At 50.9% G+C, this 23,230-nt stretch overlaps 2 protein-coding genes across 17 annotated transcripts in view; one reads left to right on the top strand and one right to left on the bottom strand.

The window, feature by feature from the left end:
* The window catches only part of FMNL3 (formin like 3), a 95,789-nt gene extending 87,399 nt beyond the window's left edge, over positions 1-8,390 (top strand). For 5 of the 8 annotated variants that reach the window (XM_050748336.1, XM_050748338.1, XM_050748335.1 and 2 more), the window contains one exon: positions 441-526. Coding sequence is in view for 2 of the 8 variants with exons in the window: in XM_050748334.1 (XP_050604291.1) it covers positions 441-529 (89 nt within the window). In the remaining 6 variants the exon portion in view is untranslated. Of the gene's footprint in view, positions 1-440 lie in introns of all 8 variants that reach the window. The other 3 variants (XR_007717688.1, XM_050748334.1, XM_050748339.1) reach the window with 3 other exon arrangements.
* PRPF40B (pre-mRNA processing factor 40 homolog B) lies at positions 1,672-23,230 on the bottom strand. Of its 9 annotated transcripts, none has more exons than XM_050748344.1 (26): positions 23,056-23,230; positions 15,730-15,810; positions 14,808-14,951; positions 14,427-14,492; positions 13,729-13,756; positions 13,467-13,492; positions 13,224-13,334; positions 12,794-12,914; positions 12,680-12,704; positions 12,251-12,457; positions 11,888-12,011; positions 11,741-11,805; positions 11,079-11,243; positions 10,868-10,976; positions 10,351-10,501; positions 9,495-9,628; positions 8,760-8,874; positions 8,507-8,598; positions 4,312-4,428; positions 3,963-4,100; positions 3,660-3,755; positions 3,318-3,407; positions 2,937-3,111; positions 2,579-2,640; positions 2,327-2,470; positions 1,672-2,231 (listed from the first exon to the last, which is right to left on the bottom strand). In XM_050748344.1, the coding sequence occupies exons 1-26, from the start codon at positions 23,056-23,058 to the stop codon at positions 2,139-2,141; spliced, it is 2,682 nt and encodes an 893-aa protein (XP_050604301.1). In that variant the 5' UTR covers positions 23,059-23,230; the 3' UTR covers positions 1,672-2,138. The 9 variants fall into 9 exon arrangements, with proteins under 9 accessions (XP_050604301.1, XP_050604302.1, XP_050604303.1 ...); XM_050748345.1 differs by having other exon boundaries at positions 3,318-3,404; XM_050748346.1 differs by lacking the exon at positions 23,056-23,230 and adding an exon at positions 21,870-22,864.

The raw sequence follows: 23,230 nt of genomic DNA, 5'->3' as shown, positions 1-23,230 counted from the left end.
GCCAGAGCAGGCAGGACCAGGCCTACAGTTCTGATCTTTGAGGCTGAGGTTGAGGGTCCATTCCCAGGCCTAAGGAACCTTTCCCTAGGGTTCGGTTCTCTTATAAGAGCTCTGGTAGTAGCTTCTGACCAGGAGGTATCAGATGTCCCTTGATCTGTTTCCTGATGTCCAGTCAGCCTGGAGTCTTTTCCTTCTGGCTCTTTCTGAATGCATCTACCTTGTCTCTGTCCACTGCCCAGTGGCCTCGTCACCCCCAACCTGATCCACTGAAATGCAAAGCCCAGCAATCTCCCCAGCTGGGTACCCCTCAAGCCTCTAAGCCTCCTGTGTATCTGCCTCACCACTGGCTCCTCCCTGGCCCTACCTGTGGGGCTGCTCTTGAGGGCACTGTCCTGGCTCAGCCTACCATCCTGTTCACAGGTCTCTGTCTTCCCCTACAGGCCTCCACTGCCAGCCTATGGTTGTTCGCCACCAAGCCAGGAGTGCTGCGCCACCCAGTGGTCCCCCTCGGGCTCCAGGCCCCCACTGAGACCCTCTTGGAGGCAGAAGCACTTCAACCCTCAGAGTCCTACAAGTCCAACCAGTGGACCTGGAATTGGCCAAGGGCCCAGGAGAGGGCTGTGTTGCTCTCAACTATATCCACCCCAGCTCTTAAGGCTGGATCTTTCTACTTGTGCCACTATGGGCACTAGGTCTGTAGGTCCCTGGTGCCTCCAGTACTGCACTTTGCCCCCAAGGTCTTTGACTTCGTTTCCTGAAGGGTCACCAAGGGTCAGCTCAAGGCTGGGAAAAACCATTTCCAGCTTTAGCCTAAACAGGGCATGTAGATCTCTCTCCCACTAGAGCCCCGAGGGATGAGAAGAGAGAGCAACTGTCCTTTCTTTTTTTTTCCCTTCCTTTTTGCAGGCCCATGGTCAGCTCTGGTCTAGACGTATCTAGGCTTAGGGAGCCCTGGGACCCTGCCAGTCTCAGTTCATCTCTTACCAGGAGCAAGGCCCTCTGAAGCATGGGCCATGCCAGCTGTGCCCTAGTGATAAGGGTAAGAGGAAAGATGTCAGACTCACTGCCCTTATTTCTCTGCCCATTTCATTCTAGGCTCACACTGTCCTTGTCAAGGTGGGCAGAAAAGCAGAGGTTTTCTCTGCACCAACCCCTCTCTGCAGATGGCTGGAGAAAGGGTGGGCCAACTCTTCACCCTCTTTCCTCAGCTACGTTTTTTTGTTTGTTTGTTTTTTGGCAGGGGACGAGGAGCATGGTGGTCTTGGCTGACTATTTGCTCACCTTCCTGTTTCTCCTCTGCCCCTGGAAGGGAATGTGGGGGCCCACTTTTTTGTACATGTACCACCTCCTTTTCCTCTTGTACATAAACCTCAGACTCTCCCTCTCTCAACAAAGGCTTGATGCACCAGGCCTGACTTTGTCTCCTGTTTCTGAGCTTAGGGGTTTAGGGTGTCCACTTAGCCCGACCTGGGCCATGGGGACAGAAAAGAAATCTTTGGGGCATTGCATCTTTTTCGGAGATGAGATCAGAACTCTGGGGAAAGGAGAACTGGCTGGGTGGGCTCTAGCCACACAAAGGGAAGCAGGCCTGCTGTGAGACACTAGTGCCCTCTGCTGGGCATGTGTCCAGTCCCCAGCCTGCCCCAGTAACACATGGAAAAGAGTCACTGGCCATGTTATAAATATTGTTATTTAAAAAACAAAACACACGTACATTAGGTCCTGGGTGGAGGAAGAAGTGGTGGAGCCTCAGGACCAGGGCAGGCAGGAGCAGGCACTGATGCTAGAGGGTGACGACCCTGCCCTCTGCCACCCAGGCTGTGTCCACCAACCTGTCACTCTTCCCTGGAGACCCCTTCTCTCACACTTTTATCTATTGGCATCACCCACCCCACATGGCACATACCACCCATCTCTGGTCTGGGGCTGAGGGCAAGGACTGCACTAGTCCAGGGAGTAGGGGAACCTTGAACACCAACAGCAACCTTGAGAGGTGCCAACAATGGTGTGCTGGGGGTGGGGTTACTTTAGAAAAAGTGGACACAGACCAGACTAAGGAAGAAGTCTGAGGCAGATGGTGAGGGTGGCCCAGGAGCCACGGCCTCACACAGACCCGAGGCAGAGAACAGCTCATCGGGTCACTGGTGATCGTCCAGCTGCTGTAGGAGTGTCCGCCGCCGCCTCTCCAGCTCACCCTCACTCAGCTCACTTTCTGACGTGTCCCAGCCTGTCTGTTGGAGCAAAGGCACAGCTCACCCTTAGCCGGCACTGAGGGCCGTGGAGGCTTGACCAGCGTGCTGACTGGCCTAGGGCCCCTGCCCCTCACCTTCTCCTTCTTGATTCCAAAGCCTGGCGAACGGTTAGGGAGCTCTGCCTGCCGGAGCTCCCTGTCCTTGTCCTGTTCTTGTTCTTTCTCATCGCTCTCCTTGCCAGCTTTCTCCTCAGGGTCTGTCTCACTCTCAGGACTGTTCTGTAAGAGTCCAGAGCCCACCTCCTCAGTTCCTGTGGATAGTCTGGGAGTCAGGTAGAACAGAGCTCACAAAATAGCAGGGGCTTAGGTAGAAGTTCCTTCACTCACCGACTTGTGTCTTCTCTTCTTAGTTTTCTTTTTTGGTTTCTTGGCTTTCCGAAGGCCATGATCTGGAGATAGAAAAATCCCTACTAAGTCCCAACAGGAGAAAGGAAGGCTCTTCTTTTTCTTTGTTCTAGCCCCTGTGTTCATTCTTCACAGGCAGGAACCTCATGCTCTGAGGAATTTCAAGTCCGGTTTTCCTTCTCCAGCTTCTTGCCTGGACAGGTAGAGGAAGTTCTTTCTACTCCCACAGGTGCAGCCCTCCCAATCCAGTCTACCCTCAAAGGAGCTGGGGCTTGCGGAGGGCATCCTCTCAGTCTGGGACAACAGTTCTCCAGCTTCTAGGCTCATAGCAACTGCTTACCTGCTCCAAGAAGATGGGAGGAAGGGGAGCCCCGTCCTCCAAGGGCAGCACCCCCACTTTCAACTGAATCAAGTGAGGAAGAGGGCTCAGAGCCTGACTCTGAGGGGTTCCGCCGCCTCCGCTTGGGGGGCCGGAGAGATGGTGGGGGCAGCTCCTCTTCTTCTGACTCAGAGCCCTGGGCAGATCAGCAGATACGTATCAGTACAGAGGTTATCTGCCCTCCAGAAGCCCTCATCTGGGAATTCGAGAGAGGAGGAGGATCCAGGGCCAAAGGAATCCTCAAATTTCCCTCCAATGGAGATAATGTAAGGGGAAACCAAAAGTGTTTATTTCCCCAAAACAACCCAGCTTCCCCCACGTCCCTTCTACCCGCTTACTCACTGAGGGTGAGTGGGAACGCTTGCGATGGTGCTTCTTGCCTTTCCTGCCATGCTTTCGGCCTTTGGTGTGGAGGTGCTGGCATTCAGTCTGCTAGAGGCAGAGGAAGAAGGGTGAGGACGGCACCAGACTTAGCCCCAGGAAGGACTCTACCTCCTAAAATCTGGCTTTGCCTCCCTTTCTCAGGCTAGAGCCTTCTGCCTATCCCAGGGATCCTTCAGGCCTCCCCTTCCTTAGCTGGCCAGGAGTGCCCTAAGGGTAAGAGGGAGGCCACTGAGGTCTCTGTTGAACTGGTCTAAGGAGTTCAAGGGCCTGGGGCAGATCCAGAGGACAAGCCTGCCTCACCTCCAGCACCTGTAGGAACTCCCGGAAGAGCCGGATCCGCTCCGACTCCAGGGTAATCTGCTCAAAGGCTGAGTCACACACAAAACGCTCACGGACCTTGAACGAGGAGAGCACTGCTGATCAGACTAGGCCCCACTCAGCCTGGCCTGGACACCGCCATGAGCACAGGGCAGGGCTGGGGCAGAGAAAGGAAGGGAACTGGAGCTGGCCCAGGGCTGTGACGTGACTGGGGTGGGCCCTCAGTGGTGAAGCACCGCTGCCCTCAGGCTTGAGGGGTGTTTGGGGCCAGGCTACGCTCCTGACCTCTTCCCAGGCAGTGCCTAGCTCCAGAGCAGGCACAGCCTGCCTCAGCATGCTTCGAAAGGCAGCTTCCCTGCGCCGCATCCTGCGTGCCTCCTCCTTCTCCCGCTCCCTTTCCCGTGCCTCTGCTTTCTCCAGCAGCTGAGAAAAGAAGGGACATGGAACAGGGTCACCCAGGAGGGTGGATGCCGGGTCCCACTCAGGCATACCTTAGGAGGTGGAAAGTTAGGGTCTGGGCTTCTACCACCATCCCCTGAATTGGGAATATAGTCGGACAGTGAGTGAGAAGGAATGGAACAAGGCACTGGGATGAATTACAGAACTGAGCCCCATGCCCTGCCCAGCCCCTCACACTATTGAAGGTCAGCTTGATGTTGCCTGCGTCCAGTGCGGCAGCCCTCTTGTCAAAGCTTATGACGTGGGCGAAGTCCTCAAAGGCCGTGTTCACCTCCACACAGAAGCCCCGGTCCTGTGGGCACAGCAATACATGAAGCAGGGGTACCAGGTGCCTTGAGGCCAAAGCTGGCAGGCAGAGTGGTCACACTACAGATGGTCAAGAAGGCCCTTGCCTCCAGAAGAGATCCACAGGACTGTGATATGCATTAGAAACCAAGTTATCCAAGTCCTCATCACTTGACAATTAAGCCCCCATGCCTAGCCTTGGTTTGGATGTCACACGGAGCTGAAGGGGTTGGGAGATGTCTCCCAACTGCTGATTAATGCATGAGTTTCTCAAAATTAACTTTTGTTCCTTTGGCTGAAAGCTCTGGCCCCAGCTGGGCCCTCCTGCTGCTCAGTAGAGCTTCCATGCATTCTCAATCAACATTTGCTGACCCCTACCCTTTGGCTCTACTTATTGAGTGCTTACTATGTACCAGGTACCACGATGAGTGTTTCACACATTATCTCATTTAATCCTCTTGGTTCTACATTTAAGAATAGGTCCTAGTATCCTAATTTTACACAGAAGGAGAAACCAAGCACTTGCCCAAGGTCTCACAGCTGATGTATGGCTAGGCAAGAACCCTACCCTGGGTCTCTCTATCCCCAAAGTCTGTGCTTTCAAGCACCACACCAACCCAGGTAACTTAGTCCATGGGAGAAATGGAGGCCACGAAGTGTGCAGCTCCCCACCAATACTAAAAATATCTCCACAGACCAGGCTCTGTGCTTCTCATTTAGGCCTCACAACATTCCAGTGAAGCAGAGGCTTAGAAAAGTGATCTCAGTTGGCCCAAGATGACATGAGTGGTAAAGGAAGCCACTAAAGTTTAAAGTCTGGCTCTCACGTCAGTTAAGCACAGGCCAGATTCCCTTCCTCTCCCTCCACATAGCTCTCACCTCCCCTGGCCTTTCTGCTGATGGCAGAGGTGTGTTCCTCGCATTGCTTCTTTCCAAGGGTACTTCCTCAACCCTGCCCCAGTCCTTATCAACACAGCATTCATTCTCAGGGAATTGAAAGCTCCAAGTCACCCTCGTCACTGGCTCCTTCCATCAAGGAGACACCTCACCTAACCTGGAACATCCTTTCCACCATGCTGTCCCCTTCATCAAGCTAACTACCTCTGCTGTTTTCCTTTGTTTCAAAACCTCTTGAAATGCAGCAGAAAGGAAAAGGAATAAACATTTATTGAGAACCTATTAGATACTTTACAAATGTTATTTAATTCTCACAACCTTACCTATGAATTATCCGATTTACAGGTGAGCAAACAGGCTCAGAGACATGGAACTTACAGAGATCTCAGAGCCAATAAGCAACCAGGAGTTATCTGACTCTAAAACGTGTGGTCCCCATGCCGCCTCCATGACACTACTCTCCCAAAGGTTGCTTGCGTCTGCTAGCCAAATCCAAGGCCTCCTTCTTGCTCCTCACTCATCTGGTCCTCAGTGCCTCTACCAATTACTTCTTCAACACTCCCCTCTCCAGGTCGACTCCTCTCTCACCTCTTATTACTTCTCTTGCATATGCATGTTCCTGAGAATAGCACTTAGTCCTCTTTCACTACCCAATTTGTACTCCCTAGCAATCTCATCCTTCATCTCTCCTGATTTTCAAACTCATCCTAGACTGGATATTTCAGACACTTCAAATTCAACAGATCTCAAGAGAATATATTTCTCATGAGCACCCTCCATGGATCTCCCTGACCCAGATCTGTCTGCGTGTTCTAAGTCCAGGGCTCTTTGCATTATCCTATGGGATGAGAGGCACCATTATGGTCTGCCTGGCTGTGGAAAGCAAGAGGGACTCGGCTCATCTGCCCTCCATAGGCAGGAACCCAAATGGGGAAAGAGGAAGGCAACTGTCTAAAAAAGCTGCTTTCTCAGGTGGTGTGGAGAGACAGGACTCAGGATAGGCCCCTACAGGCCTATCAATCAGCCACTCTGGCTAAAAGTTAATTGTCCAATAAAATTTAGCTATCCCAGGATAAGGCATTTCTACTTTATATGATTATTTTGTTTTAAAATATGATATTTGCTTTGAGAGTAATTCCCCAAATAGAATTCCTATTTTCTACAGCCTTGCTCTTCTTGTTTTATCCTTATCAGTGGTGCCATCATCCACTTCCCTGACACCTCTGATTCCTTCTTTTCCCTCCATTTCACAAAATCTGTCAGTTCTACTTAGTGACTCTATCCCACTGGTTTTAAATTCTCCCCCCTCTTTTTTTTTTAAACAGCAGAAACAGTTTATTAACATAGAAATCTTATGTAGAACCTCTATGCATAAAAAAGATTCAAGCTGCTTCACTTGAAAACAGGAAGCAGCACAAAATCCCCCCATACTCAACCCCAACCCTTGCTTGTCTCAAGGCACCTATACAGAAACCCAGAGTGTCTCAGAAGCACAGCTGGAGGGCTATAGCCTGCTCTTTTCTTCTGCTGTCCCCACTGCCCTGGCTAGGATCACCTTCTACTGAGAGTCCTGCACAGCCTACTGACTTTTCTCCCTACTGACCCCCTTCCATCCCTCTAACCCAGCTCCTAGCAGCTAGTGCTTCTTGGACTTGTGTACCAAGTAGCCCCAACAGCAGGAGAGAGGTCTGGGGATAAGTGAGAAGAATATGACTATTTGAATTACCACTATCAGTTTTAGTATTTTGAGGCTTCAAGAACTGCTCTACCTACCACCACAACCTTCCCTAAGGACATAAGGACATACTCTAGACTGAAAGGTTCTACTATACACCATCTAATCTGATCATTCCCTGGTTCCTTATTACGAGAGAAAAATCCAAATTTCTTATTTTGGCATTCAAGGCACTTTACATGCAGGGCTCTACTTCCAAACTGGGGCATATGGTTCCAGAGAAAGAGGATACCTCAGGACAGTATGATATATCTTACCTAATGGTAAGTAATTTAAAATATTAAATTTATATTAAATAGAGAGGTAATATGGTGTCAAAATGCAACACCTACGTGAATTTGTAAGGCAAAACAATACTTCAAAGAAATAGATGTGCAGTGAGACATTTCTAGCTTTATTTCCAGATCCCTTTCAACCCAGGTACCATTTAATCTCTGTAATTAGGTGTACTCTGGTAGAACACTCACCATTTTTTAGATGAAGAAACAGGGTCAGAAAGGTCAAGTGACCTGTGCAAGGTCACACAACTAGCAAGCAGTTAAGCTAGACTTTTACTGTAGACAGTCTGCCTCCAGTCCTGCTCCTAACCACTGTACTGTATTATCTCCTCAAATGCATTAGAATCTTCACTTCCATAAAGAAATATGCTTTCTCTTTGTTTTTTCTTTTGGAACACAAGTTTAGTCCATCACTCACTCACTTTTCCACTCACTTACTTTTGATAAGATGTAAATATTGAGAACTATTTCTCTTCTCCAGTAGAAGAAAAGCAACAGGCCATGAATGATGGTAAATGGCAGCTGACACTTATGACAGTATCAAGAAGGCACTAAGGAATGGTGAGAAGGATGACTTGCCCTTTCTAAAGTGGCATCTCAGCTTGAGTCTGCAGAATGCCTTGCAAATCCAGCTCAATGCTGCTAGATAATCCATACTGACAAGAGAAGCTAAAGATTCAGATTTTTTATGTGACGTTTCCTGGTTTTAAAATGTTATCAACAAATTCCAAATTTTTTAAAAAACACTGTACAGGCCAGAACAATCTGTGTGCTACCAGTTTACAATTAGCTATGCTTCTTCCTCCTCAGACCTGGCATGCCCTTTCCACCCCCTTGCCTGTGCTCTTAGGACCCTGGGTACACTCCAACCTCTTCCACCTACTGATTTCTAAATGTGCAGTTCAAATGTTAGTTCTTCAGATTCCTGTCTCTGTAGTAACACTTGCCCCTTTGTATAAGAGTTCTCATGTATATCTTCCTATTAGACCATGAACTCCTGTGGGTAGAAATTGTGTATTCATTACTGTATCCCTAGTGCACAGTAAAGGATCACAGTAGGTATCTGCTGAACCAAGCTGTAATGCTCCTGCAAAACAGGACTTATCAGGGAGTCCTCTGCAGGGAGTGTGCCCTGCGTCCATCCTGTATCCATCCATAACCCCAGCCTCCCTCACCTTAAGGATGTCCTTAATGATCTTCTTTTCATCATGGAATCGTGCCTTCAACTCCTCCACATAGAACTTGAACAAGTCCAGAGGCGTGGAGCCTGCAAGGAGGGAGGGAGGGGGGCCTGGCGGGCGGCAGCTTCCCAAGGCCTGGGGGCTGCGCCAAGGACAGGACCAGGGAGTAGGGGGTACAGAGAGGCTGGCAGGGCAGGAAGCCAGGCCAGAGAAGGGGGAGCCTGGCTGCCTAGCCTGGCTGCCTTACCCGGCTGGCCCAGCATGTTGGCAAAACGGACATCAGTGCTGACTGCTGGATATAGCTCCATCCAGGTGGACATAGAGTGCAGCTGCCCTGTCTCATGCAGCTCATCCAGGAAGGTCTGAGCAGGGAGAGGCCAGTTATAGGGAGAGTGAGACAAGGAGGGAGGCAGAGCCACAGAATGAGGGGGAAGAGAGGGAATGGCAGAGGAAGAGGCAGGGACAATCAAGATTGAGGAGATGCAGGAAAGAGAGGCAGAGATGAAGAGATGCAGATGGAAGGCTGAGAACAATGCAAAAGGAGAGAATGTAAATACACAGAGAGGGACAGAACAAAAATGTGAGAACAAGCCATTCCCGGGAGGCAAAGAAACAGAAACCTGCCTGCAGTAACCCGTAGCACTACCACCCCCACTACCACCCGCAAGGTGGGGGAATAAACTCTGCCTGTCTGGCGCCCCACCAAGGGAAATAAACATGGCCTAGCTGCCAAGTCGTGCCTGTAGGGTGCTCTCTGCTGGCAGTTTCTGGGTGGTGCATACATCTAGTCTCCCTAGAAGAGCACAGTCCAGAATTGAGGGGGTACAGCAGAAACAGACTGCAGGCAGAGAGAGGTCTCATGGAGCTTGGACAGGCTAGGCACATAAAGAACAGGCAGCCTATCCAGAAAGGGGCAGGGAATGGGTGAAGAGGTGCTCTAGGGCAGAGCCGAGCTCTGATCTAGAAAGGATGGCAAAGATACCTGGAAGGCCTCCCGATTCTTGCGTTGTTGGCGTCGCTCCCGAAGCCGGGCCCGCTCCCGTTCCTCCTCCTCTTCCCTCTCCAAAGCTCGAATGTGCTCCTCAAAACAGATCAGTGCATCTTCCTTGTCCATGTCTAAAGACAGGCAGGAGGTTCAGCGGGCACTGTACCAGGAGGACACCCTCTCAGACCCCAGCACCCCTAATGTTTCAACGATGCTGTCCTACAGGTGCTAGGGATACCCAGGGTGGTGGGGGAAGGGCCTGGAGAGGGCTCTGTGGGAGCAGCCACTGGAATGGTGGTTCTTAAGAGGGAATCATTAATTGTATAAGAATAAATGAGCAAGTATTCAGCTCTTGTGAATTCAGTTATTAGAAGCCATAACATGAAACCAGTTGTCTTGGGATCTGACGTTTCACATCTTAGGGAACTGGGAATCAATCAGGCTTTGATGCAATTTTAGAAAGTGAATTTCAGTATCATCAGTGACTACAGGCCAACAACAGTCTATTGTAACATGTGACCACTTGAGGCCTGTAGTGCTATGATGCTTTAAGACCATATTCACATGAGCTAAAACCATCATCACTGACATCTCTAGGACTTAAGATTCCTATCCTAGAGCTCCTCCTCCAAGGACACACAATGTCTAGCCCAACAGTGGACCCCAGAGGCAGGGGTGTCCTGAAACATTCTGGTATCCCCAGAGTCCAGAGAAGTACAAGGACTGGGTGAGTGCTGAGTACTCCTAGGGTGTCCGGGAGGGCAGGAGGTACAGGTGAGTGGGGTGAGGCAGACTCTGGGGTCCCAGGTCCAGTAAGGGAAAGGGATAGCTGGGATTGGAGGCCCAGGCTTACTCTGCAGCTGATGGTCCTGAGCAAAGCTGGGGTTATCCATGAGGTACTGCTGGGCCTGGGACCACGTGGTTTGGAAGTTGACACTACTCATCCCATCCAGAATGCTCTTTAGGGCCTGGATATTGCGGCGCCGGAGTTGCTTGGCCTGTTCCTGGGGAGCCACAGGATCAGGGTGAGGCAGGGCAGGCCAGAGCTACCCAAGTAGGCCTGGGCAGAGGAGGACCTGGGGAAAGGTAGCTAGGGAACCCTAGGAAGGAGGCCATACTCAAGACTTTCATGTCTCAGGGAAGGGGAGGGAGTACAGGTTACAGACCCATCTCTCAGAGACTTCTCCTCACTACACCCAGGACTATAGGCCCAGAGCAGAAATGGGATGTGCAAGTCCCATGCCAGCTTCCAAGTCAGAAGCTGGGACACTGGGGAAGTGGAGAAGTAAATGGCTAGGGTCCATAACAAAGCAAAGACAAGGAAAGTCCAGGATAAGATGGGCTGATGGATCCTGCCCAGCGACCATTACCTTCTCCTTCTTGGCCAGGAAGAAGAGGACATCATCATAAACCTCTTTTCGATCCCTCTCAGGGACCACAGCCCAGACCTCCAGGTCTCCAAAGGTCTGTTCTGCCCGCCTGTAGAGCATATGAGCTGTGAGTAGGTAGACAGAGAACAGAGACCCTGGACCTCTGTGTTCTCAGGGTTCCCAAGCCCCCAGTCCAGCCTGGCCCCCTGACCGGTAGCGGGTGGTGGAGGTCATGCGTTCATGCTGCTCCAGGAAATGCTGCAGGGTCTGCTTGGCCTCCTTGGCCCTTAGACGGGCCTCCTCCTTCTCCTCCTTCTCCCGCTGCGCCTTGTAGGCATTGAATGCCTGCTTTTTCTCACTCAGTTTGGGCAAGGCACTGGGATAAAGGGTAGGAGTGGGATGGGGATAGAGAAGTCACCCTGAACCACCCTGCACAGCCCACACTGGAGGGTCATGAGACACTACAGGGTGCAGTGGCTTCAAGGGCACAGATGTCTGGGATCTGAACACCATTCATGGAGAAGTAAGGGTGACAGGAAGTGAGGGGAAGAGATACAGCTCCAAGACACTGCAAATACTGGGCCCTTTTGCTTTGGGGTTCTCAAGTCACCCTATCCAGCACCCTCATTCCCCAATTAATTCAATTCAGTTTGATTCAATCCAATAAGCATTTATTGAATGTGTTGTGTCAGATACCTTTCCTTTCCTTCTCCTGGAAGCCCTCCAGCTTTTCTTCCCCTTGCTCCCCAGCCCAATCTATCATTGTCCTGACTCTGGTTCCCTTAGGGCTGAGTGTTGAGCTGGGGTTTCTTAGGAAGTCCCTAGCATAGCAGCTCTCATGAACAGGGCCTGGCTCCCTCTGCCCAGGCCTACCTGTAACGGGGGTCGGTGACCACCATCTTCATGGCCTGTTCCCATGAGGCGTTGGAGGGGACAGCCTGGAATGAAGCAGGTGGGAGTCATGGGGCCTGCCCTGCTCCAGCCCCCTCCAAACCTTCCCTGGGAGCCCCACTCCAGCACCTTGTCCCTCAGCAGTTCCTTGAATGCCTGCTTTGCCTTCTCCCGGTTGCTCCAACTGAGGCCAGACCTCTCTGGTTCTGGCTTTGATTCTTCCTCCTCCTGCTGTGGCTGATGCTGTCCAGAACTGGAGGGCACAGGGGACTCAGCCACAGGGTCCCCCAGCCCTCACAGCTTTCAGTGCCCTGAACTCTTGGCAACCTATCATCTCCTCCTTGTTCCTCAGGGCAGCCTTTTTCTGCCCTTCAGAGGTCACACCCAGATCTTCAAACCCCTCCTGAGAGAGAGGCCCAGCAGAGGACAAGGGTTGAACCAGGCTGGGAGTCTGAGGCCAACATCGGGAATGCCATGGGGGGCAGCCCTCACCTGCTGGGGCCCTCCTCCAGCTGCTGCAGGAACCCCTGTTCCAGGGGCTGGGTGGCCTCCGACACATCACAATCTTCACTCCCACCTGGCTCAGGTTCCAGGAGGCCTGTGGGCACTGGGGTGGGGCCAGGAGGTGCAGGTGGGGGGTCAGGCTGTGGCTGAGGTGGCTGTGGCTGAAGTGTCTGTGGCAGCTGCTGCTGCTGTTTCCTGCAGATGAGCCAGAAGGGCAGTGTCCAGGAGGAGAGCAGGAATGGAGGAGTTCAGGGGCTGGCTGGTCTCTATCCTGGGAAAGACTGGGGCCAGAGGGGATGACTCCACAAGGAGACAAAACTGGCTCTTCCTCCCACAGTGTAGAAATCATATCGAGAGAGTCTATTCCCACACTCCAGGTGCCCCAACTATAAATGGATAGTTGGGCAAGTCACTCACCCTGCAGCCTCTTGTTTGACTAGAACTGCGATGGGAAAAGATAACACAGTCAGTCACAGGGGCAACAGAGAACCTCCAGAACTCCTGACCCGGCCCACTCGTAGGACGTCTCACCCTCTAGGTCATCCAGATCCTTGGGCCGGGTCCAGCGAGACTCTTTACTCTGGTTGTTATAGTAGTAAGGTTTGCCTGTGTCTGACTTGTACTCTTTCCAGGGACATTGCGACAGGAGCAGCTGCAAGAGGATGGGATAGGAGCCATCAGTGGGCTGGGCATGCTCTCCAGCCAGTCAGGGGAGCTAAGGAGACCCAGTGAGTAGAGGACACAGGAACCTTTAGCTACCACCTGGCCTGGCTCAAACTGGGGAAGGTGGACTTCTTGAGATCCTATGGAGATATTTCCAGGGAGGGTGGGGAGTGGTCAGGGACCTTGGACCTTGGGATCAGAGGAACCATCATGAGTATGGTTAGAGACTAAGGGAAGGCCAAAGACTTGGAAGGGTCAGGGCAGCTGAAAGGAAGGGCCAGAAAGCCCAGCTCAGGACCTCTGCCTTGGACTTGAGCACGCTGGGCTTCTCCCACACGGACTGCTTGTCGTCAGCATTGTAGTAGTAGATGCGCCCATCTGGGGCCACATGCTCACTCCATAGGGCCCTCTGGGTGGGGGGGGGGCACAGAATGGTAGTCAAGGCCCCTTTTCCAAAGCCTCTCCTCACCCCAAAGATGTAACCATCAGTCCCCGACTCTCAGGCTTTCTACCCAGAGACCCCTGAGCTGGAAGAACTCACCGGAGGGCCTGTCCCAGCCACAGCAGCTAGAAAAAAAAAAAGCCACAGAATACATACTAAGTCCTTGCTCCAACCTCCATCTTATCCCCACCTATGCCTCCCGTATTCCATCCCCAGTAAATATTCCCCTGGTCCCATCAATATCCCAGGCTCCCTGGCATCCCAACAGGCATGATCCAGGGTGGGCTCCAGTCCACGGTCCCCTCTCCCCTATGCCCCCCAACCTCCGAGCCTGGGGGGAGCAGGCCCCCAGAAGACTCACAGCTGGCGGTGTCTGCACCCGGAGCCGTCTGCCGAAGAAAGAGGAGGGGGAAGGGTTGGGGCCAAGCCCAGTGGCCCCCAGGACCCAGGCCATGGGGGATGGAGAAGCAGGCCAGGCCAGAATCCATGTGTCCTGCTCCTAGAGATGTCTGCTCCCTAACAGGCTTCCCCCACCCTTTAGGGCCATGGCTCTGAGATCCCAGGGGAGAATCACATAGCAGCTCCATTCTTCGTTCTCCTCAAGTGAGAGTATTTGGTTGAGACAACTCCCAAGGCACATTCCTTCACAGTGGATGCCAAATTCTATATCCTACCCAGACTCTGCTACACTGAGCAATAGCATAAGAAGGCACAGCAAGATCCCCAGGTGCTACTGACTCTTCTGGGGACAAAGAGGATGTGAAGAACTGTATTCATGTGTCCACAGTGTGTGGCTCTGTGAAAATAAGTGTGCTCCTTAAGGGAGCTGGACAAGGCATGGGAGTAACAAGAGAATGTATATGCCTTTGGGGATGAGTGGGAAACTAGAAGAGCTGAATACATGGCTGGCGAGGAGGATTTGAGTGTGGGGAGTGCTGCTGGGGACCTGGGTGGATGCGATGAGAAGAGGGAAAGAATGGAGGTTGTAGCCCTGTATTCCAAGTCAGACTCACGGGACTGCAGGGCAGAGCCTGCTACCTGCTGGCACCTAGCGCTTACCGCTGCGGTGACAGGCACCGCTGGCATCAGCATTCCTGGCATCATCGGAGGTACCATTCCTGGTATCTAAGGATACAAAGAAGACAGAAACCAACCACCAAGGTAAGGGCTGGAACAGGAGGGACAGGGTACCTCAAAGGGTCCTGAGAGATCTCACTGGAGCCATGTCCCTCACTTGGGCACTTCCTCAGGCAATCCCCAGCTTCTGGCCTCTCACCTTGCCTGAGAGTTGTCTCAGTCATTCAGCAGACAAGTCCACATGGATCTGCCCCAAAGCTCCCTTCCTTCCCCAGTTTCTGAGGCCCACATGCCCACTCTTATCTCCACCCCCAGCTAAAGTGACAGGGTTTTCTGAGGCCCCAGGGGAGGAGAAACAATTACCTGTGTGAGTGGTGGTGGCGCCCCCATTGGTGGAAGCATTGGGGGCAGGATGCCAGGTGGCATGGGGGGGATAGCTGGTGGTCTCTGACTCATGGGGGGTAGCCCCATCGGAGGAAAGGGTGGGGGGATCCCTGGAGGGGGCATCTGGAAATGAGAAAAGGAACAGACACTGAGCAGGGAAGACATCGCCTTGTCAGAGAAAGAGAGGACCTGTCAGGAAATATCCACCGCCTCCCTCCCTGACCCTCCACCCTCCTCTGAGGCAATTCCAAGGCTTTAGTTTGAGAAGCACAAGGCATGAAACTGCCTCCCTCCTCACCACTGAGAAAGACTGATAACTGGGGTCTAACAGGCAAGCGCACAGCTTCTTAATTATAATGGGAAAGGAAAGGAATAATAAGGGAAGTTTAACAGCACCAGACTGAGACTGGAAGGCTCCACCTCTTCAGCAATTCTCCCCCAAAGAGGCCTCTCAGATGAAGGGGCAGAAGGCAGGTATCCAGGTACCCAAGTACCCCAGTCCCCTGCCTCCCATCCCTTTCTCTCCAACTCATGACCACCAATGCCATTCCAGCCCGAATTCTGTGGCATATTTAAAGAGCACAGGTAAGGAGTAGTGAAAGAGATAGATAGTCCCACCCTGCCCTCACATTAATGGGGTCTTTTCCCTTCCACTTCTCCTACCTCCAGCCCCAGTGTGTCCTAAGGTCAAAAAGACAAAGGGGGAATTGTCAATGTTATGTACTGAGAGCTTCACAACAGCTCTCCCCACCCCAATGCCCAAGTAAAACCATCCCTCTTCCAAGGGCAGCAAAAGGGGCATTACAGGAAAACTGTGCTGGTGATGCAGCAGTGGCTAGGGGCTGGGGAGCTGGGGGTGCAGGCTGGAAAAGCCAAGCCCAGGGAAAGACATAAAACTTACGAAGGGTGGTGGCATCATGGGGGGCCCCGGTGGGAAGGGGGCAGGCGCTGCTGGGGGCCGGGGACCAGAATCGGGAACCGACTGTTGAGGGAGAGAAAAGTCATAGGACCCAGGATGGGCACAGAGATGGGCTTTTTGCAGAAGGGAAGCAGAAGTGGTGAGGATGAAAAAGGAGCACAAAGTTCAGGAGGGTCTTCAAGCCCGATTTCCTGCCCACCCCAAGCCCTGAGCCCTTGGTAGGTTTGCTCTCTCGTGCCAGCTCAGAGCCAGCTGGCTGAGTCCCTTGAATGTCATCTTTATTTTGAAAGTTTCCATTTTGCCAAAGCAACAGAAAAGATGAAGGAGGCTTCACTACAGGCAAAGACTGGCTCTACCCAAGGATTCTAATCCATTCTCCTGCCTGTCGGCAAGGCTGTGCCTCTCTCAAATAACTTAGAGGTCTCTTCTATTCCCAAAGTATCTAGGGAGGGAGTCACCTCTTTTCTGGTTTCCCTACCTTAATTAGCCCATTTACAGAGATTGATTCCAAAGCTCTCTCAACACAAATAGTCGCTATTCTTTTAAATGCTTGTCTCCCTAATTCTCAGCTCTTCATGACCAGTTTCCTGCCCTAATTGACCTCATCCCTAGCCACCTACTTTCTTTGACATCTTCCACATCGAATTGCCAACTTCATCTCTTTGACTTTACCTCTATCCCCTTTTTGGTGTCCATCCCCTCCTCTACAAATCCTGAATTACCTCCCTGTGGATGTAGGCTTTGAACAGCTTAGGTTGCCCTGTCCTACCCCGAATGGCTGTCCGCATCCCATTCTTTAGTTCTCAGCTTAAGTATCACTTATTTTAAAACGACTTCCTGACTCTGTTTAACATAGCTCCTTCCTATTTCTCTATCTGATCCCCTTTTTAGTTTCCTTATGTATACAATTTTGTAATTATTATGTTTGCCTAGATATGTTTTCCCCAACAAGAGTGTAATAACATTCCATGAAGACAGGGATCATATCTGACTTGTTGGAAGCTGGATTCCTGGTACCTACCAGCATCTGGCACATAATAGGTATTCAGCAAATATTTAATGAATGAAGAACAAATGGAACAAACCTCTATATAGAACCTTCTAATTCTAAAAATTCATTTTATAGGCATAGCCCTACATGGCCAAAATGCTGTATGTTTAAGGTTTTCATTTCAGTATTATTTGTAAAAACAAAAGATTGGAATCAACATGAATAGCCACCAGTAAAGGGCTATGAAATTATACACATACATAAAATACAATACTAAACAATTATAAACAAGAATGAAGCAGCTTATTGTCTCAATATGATCTCTAAGATATATTAACAAGTGGGAAAAAAAGCAAGGTGCAGCAAACTTTTATCATTTGTATAAAAATCAGAGACAAAAGATGACACACAAGAAATGGTAGAAAGGGACAGAGGTAAAGGGGAGACTTTTCCCTGTATGGCTTTTGTATCTTTTGAATACGCAGCCATATGACTGTATTGCCTATTCAAAAACAAACAAACAAACAAACTCATGTAAGTGAACCGAGGCTTGGAGATGGAGCTAAAGGGCCCAGCCTTTCTGCCTCTTTGCCTGAAAGTTAGTGGGTGATAGGGAGGAATTCCAGGGAAAGGTGGTATCTGGCTAAACAGAAGGTACCTCACTGCTGCCAATTTCCCCTATGCTGAGAATGCTCAGCATTTAAAAATGCCCTCTCATGTCTGCCTTTAAAATATCTGTTCCTGGCCAGATGCGGAGGCTCACGCCTGTAATCCCAGCACTTTGGGAGGCAAAGGCGGGCAGATGACGAGGTCAGGAGATCGAGGCCATCCTGGCTAACATGGTGAAACCCCATCTCTACTAAAAATACCAAAACAAAATTAGCCAGGCATGGTGGCAGGCGCCTGTAGCCCCAGCTACTCGGGAGAGGTGGGAGAATGGCGTGAACCCGGGAGGCAGAGCTTGCAGTGAGCCGAGATCGTGCCACTGCACTCCAACTCCAGCCTGGATGACAGAGCGAGGTTTCATGTCAAAAAAAAAAAAAAAAAAAAAAAAATCTGTTCCTGGCCTGGTGCGGTGGCTCACACCTGTAATACCAACAGTTTGGGAGCCCAAGCAGGCGGATCACCTGAGGTCAGGAGTTCGAGACCAGCTTGGCCAACATGGTGAAACCTCTACTAAAAATACAAAAATTAGCCAGGTGTGGTCGCACATGCCTGTAGTCTCAGCTACTGGGGAGGCTGAGGCACGAGAATTGCTTGAACCCAGGAGGCGGAGGTTGCACTGAGCTGAGATTGCACCACTGCACTCCAGCCTGGGTGACAGAGTGAGACTCTTTCAAAAAAACAAAACAACAAAAAAAACTATCCTTCACCTTGTCCTAAGAAGAAAAGGGTATGAGCTAAACTACTCCAATGTGACTCACCTTTTCTAAGTGCTCAACTGCTTTAGTTCTGTATTCAGACCTGCTCTTGCCCCTGACGCTTTCCTCAGCATGGGAAGTCAGAAACTAATCAATAGTGGTGGAAATACAATTTTCTGTGTCACACTTTCCTATCTCAAGCTGCCTCAGGAGCCTCTCTAACATCTTTGGGTCCTACCAGGCTCCAGGGAAGCCTGTCTCAGAGACTGGCACCGCACCAATCAGTTGTCCAAATGGAAACCCATGAGTCACTCTCTACAACTCCTTCTTCCTTGCCAATAAATCACCAAGTCTTGTTAACTTTACCTCCTCAAGATTTCTTGAATCTATCCATTTCTCTCCATTTCCTTTTCCACCCCCATCTTGTCCAAGCCACCATCTTTTTTCATCTAATTGCAGTGGCCTCCCAACTGTTTTCCCCACATCCACTCCAATCGGCAGCCATAACAAGCTCTTCAAAGTGCACCTCCGACTGTTAGCCCCCTGCTTAAAACTCTTCAATGGCTTCCCACTGCTCTTAGGGTAACTAGTAAACCCCCTGCCCAGTGAGGCTATGAGGGCGTCTGCTACCCAGCTACATTGCCAGCCTCCCCCATGCTAAGCTCCTAGGTCTCAGCTCCAGCCCTACTCACCTTCTCTCAGCTCTCCCACCTCAGGCACCCACCTTTGCCTGAGAAAACCGGGTTGGCCCGGCCGACCCCACACACCTTGCCTACATACACTTCACATCTACCAATCATTTCTTCATGAAAGCTTTTCCCAACTCCCTGAACTAGTCAGAGCCCTCTTTTATATACTTGTACAACACCATATACCTTCTCCTTCAGCAAGTATCCACTAAGATTTTATAGTTATTTGTACAATCCTGATTATATTATTATTCTATTTGGCATGAATAAAAAACAAATGCTGTGAATCAAATTATAATATCCTGTCAATTTAAAGATGCATCCTGACTTGACAAATGTTCAAATATGAGTCTCAGAATTATTGAAATATAATATCCGTGGCCCCTACTAGACTGAAAACACTGAAGGGCAGGGACTTCATCTGTTTTTGCTCACCTCATATCCAGTTCCCACTGTGTTTTCCTTACCACCCTCTAAGTAGGTGCTAATAAATATTTGTTAATTTAATGACTAAATGGTCTTGGCAAGTCCTACAAAACAGTAGGGGGCCACTGGTAAGTTAGGTCTAGTAGTTATTCAGGGAACATAGAATGTCAGAACTGGAGGAGACCCTGGCAGTCACCCCAGGTATCCCCCTTTTTCAGGGAATAATCTGTCCAAGGAGCCACTGCTGGTTAGGGACAGAACCAGGAATGGATCCAATCTGCCCTCTGGCCCTACTCCCTTAAAAGCAAAACTCCTGGCCGGGCGCAGTGGCTCAAGCCTGTAATACCAGCTCTTTGGGAGGCCGAGACGGGTGGATCACAAGGTCAGAAGATCGAGACCATCCTGGCTAACCCGGTGAAACCCCGTCTCTACTAAAAAATACAAAAAACTAGCTGGGCGAGGTGGCGGGCACCTGTAGTCCCAGCTACTCGGGAGGCTGAGGCAGGAGAATGGCGTGAGCCCGGGAGGCGGAGCTTGCAGTGAGCTGAGGTCCGGCCACTGCACTCCAGCCTGGGTGACAGAGCGAGACTCCGTCTCAAAAAAACAAAACAAAACAAAACAAAAAAAACTCCTACCACATGAAGCAGGTCTGTTTGCAATCTAGTATATCCCCTGCAACCTAAGTGGTTAAATCACCAACGACTCAACATGTTATTGATAACTTACAGGGTTCCCAATTGCCTACCCTACAAAATCTTTCATCTAACAGTCAAAGCCTTGCAACGAAGGCCACCCCACACTCTCCTTTGCTCATCCTGACTCAATGGCTTCCCTCCTCCTCTTTTTGCACAGAATTGTTAGATTACCCTCAGGTGAAACACATTTCTTTTATTCTACAGTCTCATGCTTTGTTCAAGATGATCCAATATTCACCTCCTCCAGGTTACCCTTATGACTATCCCACACACATACACACACTCCTACCTGTGTCCCTTCAGGATAAATGATGCACTACTTTGCAGAGTGATATGCTACTCTGTGAATGTTTGCTGGGTGTTTCATGTGGGACTGCTTGTCTCCCACTCACATGGGGATTTCCCTACATTCAGGGATTGAGTTTTCTCCTTTTATACCTCCCCCAAGTGTTTAGTCAGGGCCCTGCACACAAAGTGCTGTGATCAAATGCAGTCTCATCTCTAACCTTATTAGATTTTTGCATACTGGAATATCCTAAAATGCATTTTGAAAACAGCGAGTACACGTGTGTGTATGTACATCTGTATAAATTATCTGACTATAGGCTATGACAGAGAGAGGTAGCTTGACAGAGGTCTTTGTGGCTTGGAAAAAAGAAACTGGAATGAAATGTTGGCATGGGAAAACCTAATAAAGCTAACGGTATACAGTCATCTTCAACTTGGGATGAAGACCTCTGGCCAGGATTCAGACACTGGCCTATTCTGGACAGTTCCCCAGAGGACAGAACAATGGAATAAACATAAACTACTATGGAACTTCCAAAGGCCTTCCTTTCCTGAGCTTCCAGTGTTGCGTCCCTACTTTCCTGCAACACCCCGTTCCTCTCCTACCTGCTGCGGTGCCATAAAACTTTGGGTCTTATTTTATTTCTGGGTGAGAATATGAAGAAATAACTAGTGACAGAGAAGGATATAGAAATGGTTGCTGAAAGAGAAGCAGATCCCGTGTCTTCCCTGGAACAAAAACACATTTTTGGGCTGAGAGATGATGAAGAGACACTTGATCATCTGATCATACGTTCACCGGGGCCAGTGAGGGGCCACCCCTTCCCCACCACTAAAGATGCAATCAACATTTCTGAGACTTCACATCTAAAGGGCATCTCAGAACTGAGCACTCAGAAGAACAAAAGGAGAAAAGGACAAGAATGGAGAGACAAAAGGAAAAGAACAGAAAAAGGGAACGATAATAGCTAATATTTACTGAGCACTTATTATGAGCCAGACACTGTGCCAAACACTCATTTATAATCCTGGCAACCATCTTAGAGGTTATTACTCCCATTTTACAGATAAAGAAAATGAGGTTCAGAGATTAAGTAACCTGACCAAGGTTCCAAGACATTAAATGGGAGAGGCAGGTTTGGAATCCAAGCAGTCTGACCCCAAAGCCTGTGCTTTCAACCAGTTCACAAAGCTGCCTCCCAGCAAGGATGATGGCGCCACAGATGATACGTCTTACATTGAGATACATTTTCCTTTTTTCTTTTTTAACCCCAATCCTTATACAATCCAGAAATCCTCAGCGAGCCAGGTGTTCCCAAGGTCCACTTGGTCTGACTCAATCCCACTCCCTGAAGTGATATGTGTTGGAAGATGAAGGCTGGGAGGCACATCTCTCAGAAAGTGGCAGCCATCATCAAAAAAGAAAAGGCTGAGAGACCAGCTGGTTATCCTGTGATCTACCTGCGGTCCTTCTTCAGCTGCCCCAAACAGCATCTGCCCTTCCGTTTCAGACCATCCTAGTTTCCAACTTTCCTGGACCAGCCCTACTCTTCCTCTTGCTCCCCAAAGATCTGCCTTATTAGAAAGTATTCCTGTTGTTTTTTACCCCCCCCTAGACAGAGCTTTGCTCTTGCTGCCCAGACTGGAGTGCAATGGCGCGATCTCAGCTCACCGCAACCTCTGCCTCCCGGGTTCAAGCGATTCTTCCGCCTCAGCCTCCAAAGTTGCTGGAATTACAGGCATGTGCCACCACGCCCGGCTAATTTTGTATTTTTAGTAGAGAAGGGGTTTCTCCATGTTGGTCAGGCTGGTCTCAAACTCCCAACCTCAGGTGATCCGCCCACCTTGGCCTCCCAAAGTGCCGGGATTATAGGTATGAGCCACCGCGCCCGGCCCCTGTTACTTCTTTCTGATCCTGCCATCTCATCACTCTCCCTCTGAAGAAGCAAATGGTTCTTTTGGTCTCCATCATTGCAGAGTTAGATTTCAACCTCCTCCTCTCCTTAGAGTTCTTCCATCCCTCCAACAGGATATGGCTAGCCCGCCCCAGCCCGGCAGGCCTTCTGTCTACCATCCACCCCGCACCCGTGGGGATTTCTCCCGCCCCAGCCCAAGGCCTCGCCTCCATCTTCATCCTTTCCTTTGCTTCCCTACCAAACCCATTCTCCTAAACTTCCTCCTCAAAAACCTCTTCATTAAGACCCTGGAAGAGATCTGGGATTTAATTTTCATGCATTTCCTTTTTTAAAAAATTGATGGGAAATCTGAGGCCCAAAGAAAGGTAGTGACTTGCCCAAGGTCACACAGAGTCGTTAGTTTGTTGATGGCCAGGGCTGGGAGCCCCTTTCCTCAGAGGCCCTCTCTTCGCCTCAGGAGACAAGCTCTTGCAAATGCGGGAAGGTGAAGCAAGGAGTCCCAAGTGGTCTGAGGAGCACCCAGGCTTCCAAAGGAAACGGGCGCTGGGGCTGGGGGAGGGGCATGTCGCACGCCAAATATCCCAGGAGGGGAAACTGGTCCCCACCTGTACCCTGGTCCCCTCATCTCCGCCCCCTCTTCTTTCCAGATCTTTCTCCGCGAACCTACCCCCGCCTCTCCCCTTCCCACTCCTCACCCCGTCCCGCCACTCTCGCCCCTTTCGCCCCCGGCCAGGCTCCATCATGGCCTCCCCCGCCCCTTCGCCCCCAGTCCCCGCCCCCATCCCCCCTCCCGGGCTCTCTTCCCTCACCCTTGGCCCCCCATGCCCTCCCCGGGGTCCCAGCTATCCCCAGTGGCCTCCCCGCCCCCTCGGCCACGGCCCAGGCCGCAGGGGGCGCTGTGGGACCGCCCCGAGCCCCTCCACCCCCGCGCGGGGATGTTACCATGCCAGAGCCTCCGAGCAGCTGGGCCGGCTCAGCCCACCCGCCAGTAAGAGCTGCTCTGATTGGCCGGGCTGCAGCCGGGAGGGCGGGGTCGGCAGGGGGTCGCACCCCTTCGTGGCCGGGGCTCCGGTGGCTCCCGCCGGCGAGCGGGGCCCCCAACCGGCCCGGTGTGTTC

The sequence above is a fragment of the Macaca thibetana genome, chromosome 11, assembly GCF_024542745.1.
Source record: "Macaca thibetana thibetana isolate TM-01 chromosome 11, ASM2454274v1, whole genome shotgun sequence".
In the NCBI taxonomy this organism is placed as follows: Eukaryota; Metazoa; Chordata; class Mammalia; order Primates; family Cercopithecidae; genus Macaca; species Macaca thibetana.
This window is presented reverse-complemented; position numbering and strand designations above follow the sequence as displayed.